Below are 12,866 nucleotides of genomic sequence, written 5' to 3'. Positions count from 1 at the left end.
CAGATGCCCCCAGGCTCAGTAGGTCCACAGCGCGCCCTCCCCCTCAACGCCGGTCCTCCCCAGTCCTCAGGCCAGCGGCAAGAGGTCATCCATGGCTGTCCCTCCTCAGCGCCCCCACTCACGGCAGCCTCTGGGGGCCCGCCTCTCTCCACATCCCCCAGCAGCTCTGCCAGGCCTGGGGGGCACCCAGGAGGAAGTGCCCCCAGTCCCCTAACCACAGCGGGTCACACTGATCTGTTGACAACACTTCCCAAGCGCGTTCACTGACCGCCACTGCTCTTCCATCACAGACCGAGCTCCCCACCACGCCGGTCCCCCCACCCGGGGTCTCTGGGCCCCACCCTGGCCCCCTGCTGCCCCTGCAATGTGTCACGCTCCTTCAGATAGCCGGTGCTCCTCCCCGCCCCCAGGGTGCCCCCACGTCAGTCTCTTGGCCTAATTGACACCCACATACCCTTCAGACCACGGCCCAGACACCACGGCCCTGTCCACGCCAGGCTGCCCCACTGCCCTGCCTGTGCCTGACCTGCACCCAGGGGCCAGTCTACAGGCCCTTCTTGGAAAGGGCCTCACCCAGACCCTTCTCACCTTTGCCAAAGACGAGCCCACCTGCACTCCAGGCCAGGGTGCACTGGCGGGTGAGGCCCTCTGGAACGTGCAGCGGGGGGGACCCAGGCCACCAGCGGGAGCAGACACGTTAGCCCACGCCTCCTCTCTGCAGGGCCCAGAGCACAGAAAACCTGGCGTCCTGTGATGGCTTATCCCCGTGTCCATGCCTGTCTTCTCGAACACTCGCACCCAGCATGGAAGTCCTTGAGAGCCAGGATCCCAATCACTGCTGGATTTCCAGAACCTTCCAGAAAGCACACAGCTGTCAGCCATTCACTCCACAAAAGTGCACGGCACCCACTCACCCTCCCCGAGTACTTGACAACACATGGATCATCTCTCTTATTCCTCTCCCTGGTGGAACCTGGAGAACAGAAAGGTTAAGCAACTTTGCCAAGGTCACACAGCTGGGCCTGATGAGTGGTTGCCAGGCAGACTGGTGCTGGAGGCCAGGGTGACCCCCATCTGCTGACTAAGTGGGGAGCAACCATCCCTCCCCAACACCATGGGGCCTTCAGGCAGTTTCCCACCTGGGAGAAAGTTTGGGGTCCTGGCCTTCACCCCGTTGGAAGGATTGCAAAGGTGGGTCCCAAGGCTGGCAGGATTCCCATCAAATGGGGCTGATGCGAGAGGAGGTGGCACCTCTGGAAGCTGGGGCACAAGTCCTGCGAGGCACCCTGCGCTCACCGCATTTCCAGTTTTGGGTCAAGGAACATGGAGGAAGGTCAGCTGGGGGTGCACTGGCAGAGAGCTGACGGGCTAAACCGTTCCCTCAGCGTATCGGGAAACAAGGATGCAGGGTTTGAGGAAGGAACCGGGCTGCCCTCAGCTTCCTATCCTCCCCGGTTTGAGAGGCTCATGGGGTTCCCCATCGCTACTCCACCCCTCCGCAACCTTCAGACAGGCTGGATCAATCCCCGCCCCTAACCCCCAGCTGCTGGGACTTCTCCTGGCCAGCCAGCCCACCCCTCACCCTGAGGAAAGCTGTGCCCAATGACCAGCAGAGCCCCCCACCCCTCTCCAGGCTAGTGGGAGAATTGCAGAACCAGGCATCCCACATCAGCCTGCCACCCTGCAGGTGCTCAGACAGCACCTCTGGTCTGATGCCCACCTGGGGGCACCACCGCAGCCTCCCTGGAGGGGTATTAGCTGAGATTCAGGCTCCAGGACATATGACTCATCCCCACCCGTCTCTCACTGGCTTGGAGAGTGACCAGCAGCCCCCACCATCTCTTTCGAGCAGAGCCTGCCATCTTCCCCAACGCCATGCGGGGAGTCCTCGCCCCCAAGTAGAAAACAGAAAATTCTCCCTCTATCGTCAGGCAAGTCATGGAAAAAACCTTTCATCTGAAATACCAGGTAATTGAAACAGGTTTTGTCCTCAAAATGCAACCCTTGCCTCAAGTCACTACGACCTGGGGGGGAGCGTGGAAGAAACCTCAGGACGCACTTGTCCCGGCGAACTGCGTGGCGGAGCAGGAGGCCCAGGAAACGGCCGGCGGCGGGCAAGTCCCCGATGGCGCCTCCCGGCCCAGCCGGCCCACAGGGCGCCCGGAGCGCGCAGTCTGCCGACTCGGGTCACGCGGCTGTGCAGCGGGTCGGCGAGGGCGCCCGCACTGGGCTGCGCGCCCAAGACCCCGGAGGAGGGCCCCAGGCGTGCGCTCCGCACCTGCTCCGGCCTCGGCGGGTCGGGGTGTCCGCGGTTGTGCTGCGCGCTCCCTGCTCCGACCCCTGCGCGACGCTGGAGGCGGCCCCTGCGAAAGGGACCGAGGGCGACACGGACCGAGGAGAGTGCCCACGGGGAAGCGAGCGTTCTGTGATGGCAACTCCTGGGTCTGGCAGGCGGTAGTAGCAGGGGACGCCGAGAAGCAGGCGATGAGCTCCCGGGTCCCTGCCGCCCCTCCCTATCCCCGTTCGGACCTCCAGCTCCCTCCATCTCGGCGGTGCCCTCACCCCAGGTCGTGGGTCCGCGCCACTAGTGGAGCCAGGCTCCAGAAAGAGGCCGTCACCAGGTCCCCTCTGATTGGATGGCCGCGAAGTCCCAGCGGGCGCGTCCGCACCTTAAAACCGGAGCCGGCGAGTGGGAGCTAGAGCCCGCCCCCGGGCCAGCCCTGCGCGCGGCAGCGGGGAGTACGGAGAGCGGCGGGGGGAGAAAGAGAGGAGGAGGAAGGGGGAGATGGCCGAGGTGGAGGAGGGCGGGGGGGAGAAGAGGACGGAGAGGAGGAGTCGACCAGGAGGTGGGGCCCAGGCGGGCCAGAGAGGCCCCGCGCGCGGAGGCTCGGGGACCGACAGCCAGCCAGACGGACGCGCGGAGCCGGCAGCGGCACCGCGGCGGCAGCGGCCGGCTCGGGCGGGCCTCGGGGGCGGCGCGGGCACGGCCGCATGAGCGCCCGCCCGCCCAGCCAGCCCTCGGGCCCCGGCGGCGCGGCCATGGCCGAGCTCAAGTCGCTGTCCGGGGACGCGTATCTGGCGCTGAGCCACGGCTACGCGGCGGCGGCGGCGGCGGCGGCAGGCCTTGCCTACGGGGCGGCCCGGGGGCCCGAGGCGGCCCGCGGCTACGGTGCGCCGGGTCCGGGCGGCGACCTCCCCGAGGCGCCCGCGCCCCGTGGTGCGGGCGCGGCGGCCGAGAGCAGCGGCGAGCAGAGCGGCGACGAGGACGACGCCTTCGAGCAGCGGCGGCGGCGGCGCGGGCCGGGGGGTGCGGCGGACGGGCGGCGGCGGCCCCGGGAGCAGCGCTCGCTGCGGCTGAGCATCAACGCGCGCGAGCGGCGGCGTATGCACGACCTGAACGACGCGCTGGACGGGCTGCGCGCCGTCATTCCCTACGCGCACAGCCCGTCGGTGCGCAAGCTGTCCAAGATCGCCACGCTGCTGCTCGCCAAGAACTACATCCTCATGCAGGCGCAGGCCCTGGACGAGATGCGGCGCCTCGTGGCCTTCCTCAACCAGGGCCCCGGCTTGGCCACGCCCGTGGCCGCCGCGCCCTTGACGCCCTTCGGCCAGGCCGCCGTGTACCCTTTCTCAGCGGCCGCCGCGCTGCCCTGCCCAGACAAGTGCGCTTCCTTCTCCGGGACGCCCTCGGCGCTTTGCAAACACTGTAACGAGAAGCCGTAAGGGTCGCGGGCGGCCCCCGCCTTCTGCGCACGTCCTCCATTTTACATTGCCCCCAATGACTGTGTCACCCTGCCCCCACCGGACCCCCGCCAACGGGGAGAAGGCGGCCCGACCTCCCTTCCAGCCCTTGAACAGATGGCGGCTGGGGGAAGCGCAAAGCCTGTCTCGGCACTGGATCGAACCGGAGAGCGGGGACGCTGGAATCCATGCCGGGGAGCCCGCAGCGCCCACCCTCCCGACGCCCCCAGTTATCGAGCCCGGGGACAGGTCGGGGGTGACCAACAGTGGTGGTCCGGGCACCGCCGCTCACCCTCAAAAAGAAAACCAGGGCCGCAGCGGAAGCGAAGACTAGCACCATCCCGAACAGGGGGTCTTGCCTGGCGCCTGCCCCGGGCTCGCGGAGCGCGAGGACAGAGCGTAGCCGGGCTTGGCGGGTCGTGGCCCTCGCGTTCGGGCGCCTCCTCGGCCCCGGTTGGCCGCTGTGGCCAGACTGCAGGGCCGCGCTCTGCGTGGGCGTGTCCCCGAGGATGCGCGGCGCCCGGCGCCTCCGGCCTCTGCCGGCTCCACGACCCCTGCGCGCCCGCAGCCCCGCAGCCGAGCGCTCCGACGCACCCCGACTCCGCCCTGCAACTGTCGTTTGCAGCGGAACTGGACTTTGGACGCAAGAAGCCCCGAGGAGTGGCTTTCCGGCTTTCCCAAGTCTGAGTTTGTGATGTTTATTTACTTGTCTGCCTAGAGGGCTTACCTCTAGAGGTAGATGGACCAACGCCAGCTGCCTCCAAGTCTGCAGAATTTGTCCCCTGAACAGCCCTGGACGACTCAGCCGCAGCGCTCCGCCAGGACATCCTCGCCCGGGCGCGGCCCGGGTAGAGCTGGATGGAGACTGCGGCTCGCCCTCTGCTTAACGGCGGCTGCACGGAGAAAGGGTCCTCACAGCCCGCGCCCTCACTTGGCCCTGGGATGTCAGGGGAGGGTCCGGTCTAGCCCCTCCCCGCCAACCGGCCGCACATTTCCGGGGAGGAGGCCGGGCCACCGGTGAGTACGCGGGGGCGGCGCCCAGACCGGTTGGAACAGGGTGGGGTCTGTCTGTTTTAAAGTTGGTGCGAAGACAGGGTCTGTCTCTTTTAAGTCGGTGCGCAGCCCGGAATTCTGCCACCATCCGGGGTCCCGCGCCGCGCAGCCCGCCAGCCGCCCTGGGCACCGAGCTGTCCGCTCGGGTTTGTGCGGGCGGCTCTGCTACGATATCCGGCTTTATTAACCCAATTTCCGCGGCTGTCGTTAATGCCACGCTAATGGGGAGAGGACCTCCGCCACACAAAGCGCCTGTCTCTAGCGTTTAACTTTAATTAATGCATTTCAAAAGGCCCTTTTGTATTTGCAAAATGAAGTGTGTGATTAAGTCTTATTCATAAAGATATATGCTTCATACTGATTGCTGCTAATTTCCATTTTTATTTCTTCCTTGTCTTTTTTTCCCCCTAACAGACTAGTGTATCAGTTTTGCACATCCCAAAACCTGAGTGTTAGAAACTATGTTTCCGCCCCTTCTGGGAGACTGAGCCAGGGCTGCGGGAGGCTCAGATGTCATTCGCTCCTGGGTCACTTCAAAGTGACCTAAATCAACTTTGTAAATTACTTACTTATCATGATCTGAAACAGAGTTGCTTATTCTGGTTAAAACAGCCATGTTTTGTACATCATTTATATTCAACATAAAGTATTAGATTTCACTGGATTTTTAAAAATCATATGATTAAATTTTAATATCAGATTAGGTAGTGCTCATTTGTGACTGAACTTGTAATTTCAGTTTTCAGATAGTTGTGTCAAGTTGGGGCCATGCTTCTAAATCACAGAGTCTGAAAAGTCTCTGAGATGCGGACAACGGGTCGGCAAACAGCCGCCCGGCAAATGTCTGAAATAATAAGAAAAAGGTGAAGGAAAAAATCTCTGTACCCCTCTTGGGAGGAAAATAATTTTTAAAAAGAACCATTTAAGTAATCGTAAATCCTTCGGGTAACTTCGTTTAAGTAAAAGTGAAATTAAATTTAAACATTTTCTAAAATTGCAAAGCCATTTGTCTACAGCGGCCTTTCACGGGCCGAGTGGTGTTTTTCAAAGTGAAACCAGAGGTGAGGTTTCTCTCTGGCAGCCGCCAATCAAGCAATCTGGTCTCTCAAGATAGATGTCATTTGACCTCTGACAAGTTCACGCAGCACACTCACCGTTCTAAGAACCTCGGGCCGGGAAGACTTTCCCAGCACAAAGGGTCTGACTCCGGCAGCTCCCGCGCCCAAAATACAACCAGGGGCGCCGGTCCGCTGCCCGTTTGCCAGCTCGAGACTCTGGGAACATGTGACGGGGCTCTGGTCTCCCGAGCGTTGCCTCCCGCAGGGTGGCAAGAATTGCTGTGGGTCGACTCGAGAGGACTCATCTCCATGCGTCTAACCACCCAGGGCTCGAGTTTTTCAGCTTTGGGGGAGGAATTAAATAGGAAAGATCTTTGTTTATAGCTCGGATTTGAGGGATGGCCCCATGGCCGAGTGGTTAAGTTCGCGCGCTCCGCTGCAGGCAGCCCAGTGTTTCGTTGGTTGGAATCCTGGGTGCGGACATGGCACTGCTCATCAGGCCACGCTGAGGCAGCATCCCACATGCCACAACTAGAAGGACCCACAATGAAGAATATACAACTATGTACCAGGGGGCTTTGGGGAAACAGCTTTCAAGATCCGTGGTGGGCAAGGAAGACAAACCTGCTGTGACGAGGTGTGAGGAAGTGTCCCCAGGACGGAGGTGTTAACAATGGCCCTTCAGACCGGCACCTTGCCACGCAAGGAACATGCAGGCCCCGTGGGGAAGTTTACGTTTTCTGCTGGCCACGTAAAAAAAGGAAATGAAAGCAGATGAAATTAATTTTAATCACTTTTATTTATCCCAACACATCAAAAATGTTATTTCAAGGTGTAGTCAATATTTTTAAATTATTAGGGAGCTATTTTACATTCTCTTTTTTGTACAAAGTCTTCAAACTGCAGTGCGTCTTGCATTTAGAGCCCGTTTTGATTCAGACGGGCCCTATTTCAAGTGCTCAACAGCCCACGTGGCTCGTGGCCCCCACCATGGACATTGCCGCTCTAGATGGTAAGAATGCAAACATGGAGGGCCTTTGTTTCCTTCGCTTTGATAGGAAGCAGGAAATGCCCCGGATTCAGGGAATAAATTCTACTGCTGGACAACAGGACGTGCTCCATCCTTGTTCCTCCTTCAGTCCTCTTTCACCAGAGCTAGCTGGGCCAGGCAGGTGGCAAGAAGGGCCTTTGTCTGTTTTCTACCAAGAAGTGGTGGCCGTGTGTCCACCTGGTCACCGGTTCCACGGGCCATCCAGCCCCACACTGGCCCAGCACACCCAAGCCTGGAGAGCCGGTGTAGTGACAGCCCTGGGTCCTCCCTACTCCGGCCGAGGGGCTGTCTGGAAGCCGACGCGGCCTCCTTCCTCCAGCCACACCACAAATGAAGAGCTCGGCCACACCGGCTGTCGCTCGAGCAGCTCGCAGAGCAAGACTCATTCAGACTCAGGTTATGAGCCCATGAAGCCAGGCTCATGGGGGCCTGGGGCTGGCTGCTCCGAGCCCAGTGGCTCCTTAGGGGTCCCTTGGTCCTGCACCCTGTCTTCATTCCCTGACTGGCGTGACCGGCGTGGCCCCAGCACTCTCAGTTCCGATGGTGCCCAAAATACTTTATGCCCAAAGATCTTCATTTTCCCCCCGTTAGGAAACTCGCTCACCTAAAGCAGCACCCCTGGTTTTCAGTGACAGGTAACGGCGTCCAAACTCAGAAACCAGGCTGCCCCAGGGACCGGAGTGTGGACCCACAAGGCCATCGGCCACCCGAGCTCATCGACAGACCCTCCCAAACCCAGCTCTGCTCCCTGGGACCGGAGTGTGGACCCATGAGGCCATCGCCCACCTGAGTTCAACAGACCACGCACCAGGCATTTGGCCTCCAACTGTTTCATTCTGTTGATTTTGTCCCAAAGACAGGATTTCCCTTTGACTTAAGCAGACGTCAGAGACTCCTGGGGGCCCTGCGGGTGAGCTAATGAGTGTCCAGAGCAGATGCATTGCCAAATATGCGTGTCTGTTCTCCTTGCAGGTTGGGAACGTCAAAAGAAGAGGCACCTTGTCGTAAAGGACGAACACTGTTTTCCTAAGATGATCGGTGAGATGCGCAAACCGTCCTTCTGGCCACAGCCTGGCCTCACCCTCGAGGCTGAGCGCGCTCCGATGGAAGCTCCGTGCAGAGGCTCCGAGCCCTGGTTAATCCAGCAGAGAATGATTACAGCAATTTTATCCTGTGAATTTGCCGGTGATGCGTTTTCAGTCTTTAATCCCTTTTGGCATCCCATTTGAAGGGACGGACATAGAGGGATTTACAACGTATTAAATCGTTTCTCCAACAATTACCTCTTTGGATTCATAACCCTGGATGTTGTGTTCCAAAAGTCTGTTCCATAAAATTAGAAAGTTAATGCACATTTGCAAAATAACCCCAAAGGAGCAGAACCCACGTTACCATAAGAGCAGAAAGGCTCTCAAAGTTACCTTTGATTCAGCGTTTTCCCGGGTTTAAAAAGTGATTTATGCTCGTTTTCCTGGCTTGAGTGCCTGAGGCGTGCGTATTCATATAAATGTATAAAAGCTATTCTGAAGCATGGCTCTCTGAGTGGGAAGACAGCCAGAATCATGCCGGAGGTTCCAGCGGAGGGGAGCGCTCGTTAAGGTGCATGTGTGGAGGGGTCTCTGAATAAACCGACGTGTCTGCTCCTCTGTGGTCGGCCTGTGGAGTCGGCTGGCTATCGCCTGGCTGTGGTCAGGATGCAAAGGGAAGCTGCTTTCTGACCCCAGATGCCTCCGTCTGCGTTTCTTGGAGGCACAGCCACCAGAATGCAATGCAAAGCCATGCGTGGACCTGGCCATGGCTTCTGTCCCCAGTGACACTCAGTGCCCACCCCACCCCGTGCCGGCCAGCCTGACCACATGGTGGTGCCTCCGGGGATGAGAGCAGGATCCTAGCTCAAAGGTTTCAGAGGAGCATCTCGCCTGCATGTTAGAAATGGCCGAGCCTTCCTGGCCAGCCTTCTTTCGCCTCCAAGCCCCCTTTTGTCTAAAGCAATGAACCCACAGTCAGTCGCTCTCCTGGGGGCCCTGATTCGGCCTGACGGGAACCCAGTCTCCCCAGTTCCGTGTGGACAGCTCTTGCAGCCCTAACGAGGCCACAGCCAGTCTGGGAACCTGGCCACAAACCCCGAGACACAAAGGGGACCCGCGATGCTCTCTGCTGGCCACGAGGCATCTGACAGGACGCATTTTTGTCGCTGTCATCCCTCTGCAGCCCGCTGGCTCGTGCGCCCACCCAGAGCTCTGCGTCCCCGGCCCTCTCAGCACCTTCCTGCTTTTTGACCACAGACGGCACTGAAGTCACAGAATCCCTGGGAAGGGTCTCTGCGTCTCCTGCACGGGACAGAGCCTTCTTTCATGGCCCCAGCGAACACCTGGGGCAGCGAGTCCAGGGCCGGTCCTAGCCAGCATCTGCCCAGGAGGTTCCAACGGGGATCAGAGCCAACCAGAGAGGGGCTCACATGACCCCCCCTGCCATGTGGTCACGGCAAAGGCAGGAGGGAGGTCTCCTCTGCCGAGGTCCACGCCAGGTCCCTGGGGGGTTTTGTGTGGAGTAGCCTGGATGCCGTCCACGGAATGCAAACTGGTAAGGGAGCAGCTCATCGCTCAGGAGTGGACGTGCCCACAAGTTGTAATAGTGGGGGTTCAGAAACCCCACTACTGATGAGTCAGTTAATGCCAGCGGGCCCGTGGCAGCCAGACTCTTGACGGCAGAAACTGTGTCTGAACAAGCCTGTTTGGGTTTTAAGGTCCTTTCTCCCAGCACATCAGTAACCAGCCCCATCAGATAGGACCAGCCCAACCGCCACAGCGTCCTTCATAGCTCTCAGATGGTTGAGAATTCTGTGAAGGTAGTGCCTTCATTTCAAGCATCATCCACAAATGGAAGGTGTTTATTTTGTGTTCAGGAATCTGGGTTTCCAAAATAAATTAGAAGCCTTTTACCTACTGCCAGGACTTGAAAACGACGCGCATCTGCCCTTGAATCTTCCCTCTGGGCTGTGGGGTCGGCAGCGATGTCCAGAACGAGTAGGTCCTCCAGCTTTCTCTCAGCTCCTTCTCCTCCACCTTAGTGACTTCAGGGCACCAGATGGGATGAAAAGCAACGTCCCAGACGTCCAAGGGCTGCTTCCAGAGACGCCTGCGCCCAGGGAACAGAACACGCCCCAGGCCCCTCCCGGCACACACATCATAGCTCTTCTGCCTCTCTCTCCCTCTCTGTCCCTCTCACTCCTGCAGCTTCTTTGGGGAAGAAAACAAGAGTCTACGACACTCTCCTCCCTCTGGGTAGCCTCTTCCACCAACCATCACACCTGCTCCTTAAATATCACAAGCTTGGGGGGCTCAAGACCCTGGTCACTGCTCCCACCGTGATGCTGCTTGCATCTGGCTCAGGGAAGGCTGGCTGGTCTGGAAAGGAAAGGCCGATCCAGGAGAAGAGCTGCCTGGTGCCTCAGCCCAGCCTGGAGCCAGGTGGACGCTAGGCAAGAGGAGCTGGGGCAGCTGCTCTTCTCTCTGCCTGACTCACCCGAGCCCTGTGTGTGCGTGCACGTATGCATGTGTGAGCAGTGCGTGTGTGTACGTGTCACCCTCTGCTCAGTCTCATTCCCCTCGAGGGTTCCTGGATCCGCGAGACAGAGCAATCCCGGCACCCTCCGGAACCCCCATTTCTGCTGTTTCTCCTCACCCCCATCTCGCTCTAAGACAAGTGTTTGAAACCCCCTCCCTTTCTGTCGACCGTCTGGTCTTTGTGTCTGACTGAGGTTAGCAGGGTGACCCCCATGCCCACTTGCTGGGACTGGGGGGTTTTCCGCAATGCAGGCTGTTTTAAACCTGGCAAGTCCTGGGCAAATGACCCAGTGGTCACCAGGGGTTAGGTCTCCAACCCTTTCAGAAAGAGAAGATTGGGTAAGCAGTGTAAATAAAAGCTCCAGCGGTGGGGGTCCCACAGTCTCCTGCAGGCGTCCCCTGTCTCCCCGGGGACACCCTTCACCACTGCCAAGGCCAAGCCACGCCCCTGAGCATGGGCGTGACAGGCACTACTGCCCCAAGGCTGCTCAGATGGTGGTGGGACTGCCCCTGTGCAGTCAGCGGGCGGGACCTGAGAGAGACAGTCTCTGCTTGGCTCGAGGATGTCCTCAGCCAGGACTAGAGGGAGCGAGGACAGCCGAACTGGCCAGTCGGGAGCTCCACTGGGAGTAGGGGAGGGTCCACTCCTGAGCTGCGGTCACTTCCTGGGCCCCCAATTTCTCGCCCCAAGACAGCGTGGCTCAGCCTGGCCGCCCCCAGCAGCAGACCCGCCCCACTTAACTGGCAGCCGTCCGGCTTCAGGAGATCCCAGGAGGCCCCTGCAGGGGAGAGGCTGGAGGAGGCAGGCCCTGGCTGGAGGGGCAGCTGCTGGCGGCTGCAGGGATGGGCGCCGATGGGCCAGCGCCTCCTGAGCACGATGTCCAGCGGTTTCCCCTGACTTGCTGCGTGAAAGGCTGGTTTAAAAAGTCGTTCTGAGGAAGCATGCGTCCCCTAACCCTGTCCGCTTTCACGTCGGGCTGCTCTCCCTCCCCGCAGGGGACGTGGTGGTTAATTAATCTTCTGTCGGAAGGTGGCCATGCTGACAGATGAGGGACGTGGATGAACTTTCAAGGGCACTGACTTCATTAAGCAGCCTCATTACGGCCGCAGAACTGCTAACTGTGTCATTTGAAAGGGAAGGCTCTGCTCTCGCCGGCCCCTCCTCTCCGCCCACCATGCAGGTGGACAAAGAATGTTTCCAACACCCTAACAAATGAGCAAACAAGGTCAGAGGCCCCTCCGGGCCTCCGCCCGGCGCCCTTATCCAGGATGGGGAAAGCTGCCCCTGGCAGGGCGGGCTCTGCACCCTGTTTCCTCCCCCGTGGAGAGACGATGATGACGGAGCCCAGCCGGGAGCTCGGAGCCATCCTGAGGACTGAGTGGGCCACACACGAACGGCTGCGCTGCCCCCAGGCCCTGGAGCTGCTGTGTCAGCCTCAGCCGTCCTCCCGGCCAGACGATCAGCGGGCTGCACGGCGGCTCCATGTCAGCAACAGGCGATAGGCTCAGTGGTGCTCTGCTAGACCCTCGTACCCCTGGGGCCGCTGGGAGAGCCTGCAGGTGGAGGAGCGGCAGGGTGGCTGTGCTAAAGGGGCTGTTTCTTCTTTTACGCGAGACTGTGTCCTCTTTCTTCGTATTGTGGTAAAACATACTTCACGTAAAACTTCCCGATTTAACCATTTGTGGGGGCACAGCTCAGCGGCATAAGACATTCACGATGTTGTGCGACCGTCCCCACCATCTCTTTCCAGAACCATCTATCGCCTGCTCTTTGACTTTTTAAAGTCAGGCTTGTTGAGGTATAATTCACATACAGTAACGTGCACCCGCCCCAGGGGCACAGTCTTGAGTGCCGACAAACCAAGCAGCGTGTAGCCACCACTGCAACCAGGAGGGAATCTTGCCATCTCCCCAAAAAGCTCTCTCGTGCTCGCCTGGCCCACGCCCACTGATCCATGTGGTGGCCCTGTAGCTTTGCCCCTTCCGGACCGTGTCTGGATGGACTCACGGGCGTGGAGCTTTCTGTCTGGCCTCCTTCGCTCAGCTGTGCATTTGCGGCTCACCGCGGTTCCCGCTCCATGCCTCGGGCTCACCCTCTGTAAGGTGGGGCTGTGATCTCAGCAGCATGAGAGCTGGGAGAGCCATGTGAGACGTTTCCACAAACCTCAGGGCTGTGCCTGCCGTGGGGCTGCACGCCGCGGCCTCATCGTTCTGCCCCACGGAGGTGCCAGCGGACTTCTGAAAGTTGTGGGCCACCCTGGTTCTTGCAGAAGCAGCCCTGCGTGAGTCTCTGTGACACGAAAGAGACTTTTGGGGGATGAAAGGAGAGGTCCAGTATTACTCCTTCCGGGAGGACCCGACTGGCGGGCGTGTTGAGGTGCCTGAAGACGGCCCTTG

At 59.8% G+C, this 12,866-nt stretch overlaps 1 protein-coding gene and 1 long non-coding RNA gene across 2 annotated transcripts; both read left to right on the top strand.

Annotated features, from left to right (window-relative positions):
- Window positions 1-2,884: 2,884 nt before the first annotated feature.
- Window positions 2,885-3,855, top strand: BHLHE23 (basic helix-loop-helix family member e23). Its single transcript, XM_023625946.2, has one exon. It carries the CDS (start codon window positions 2,992-2,994, stop codon window positions 3,721-3,723), a length of 732 nt encoding a protein of 243 aa, XP_023481714.2. The 5' UTR covers window positions 2,885-2,991; the 3' UTR covers window positions 3,724-3,855.
- A 313-nt stretch (window positions 3,856-4,168) lies between these two features.
- On the top strand, window positions 4,169-8,546 carry LOC138920181 (uncharacterized). Its single transcript, XR_011430934.1, has 2 exons — window positions 4,169-4,758; window positions 7,876-8,546. It is a non-coding gene; the product is annotated as an uncharacterized lncRNA (long non-coding RNA).
- Window positions 8,547-12,866: the final 4,320 nt, after the last annotated feature.

This window comes from Equus caballus, chromosome 22 (assembly GCF_041296265.1).
Source record: "Equus caballus isolate H_3958 breed thoroughbred chromosome 22, TB-T2T, whole genome shotgun sequence".
In the NCBI taxonomy this organism is placed as follows: Eukaryota; Metazoa; Chordata; class Mammalia; order Perissodactyla; family Equidae; genus Equus; species Equus caballus.
Note: the sequence above shows the minus strand (reverse complement) of the source record. Positions and strands in the feature narration are given on the sequence as shown.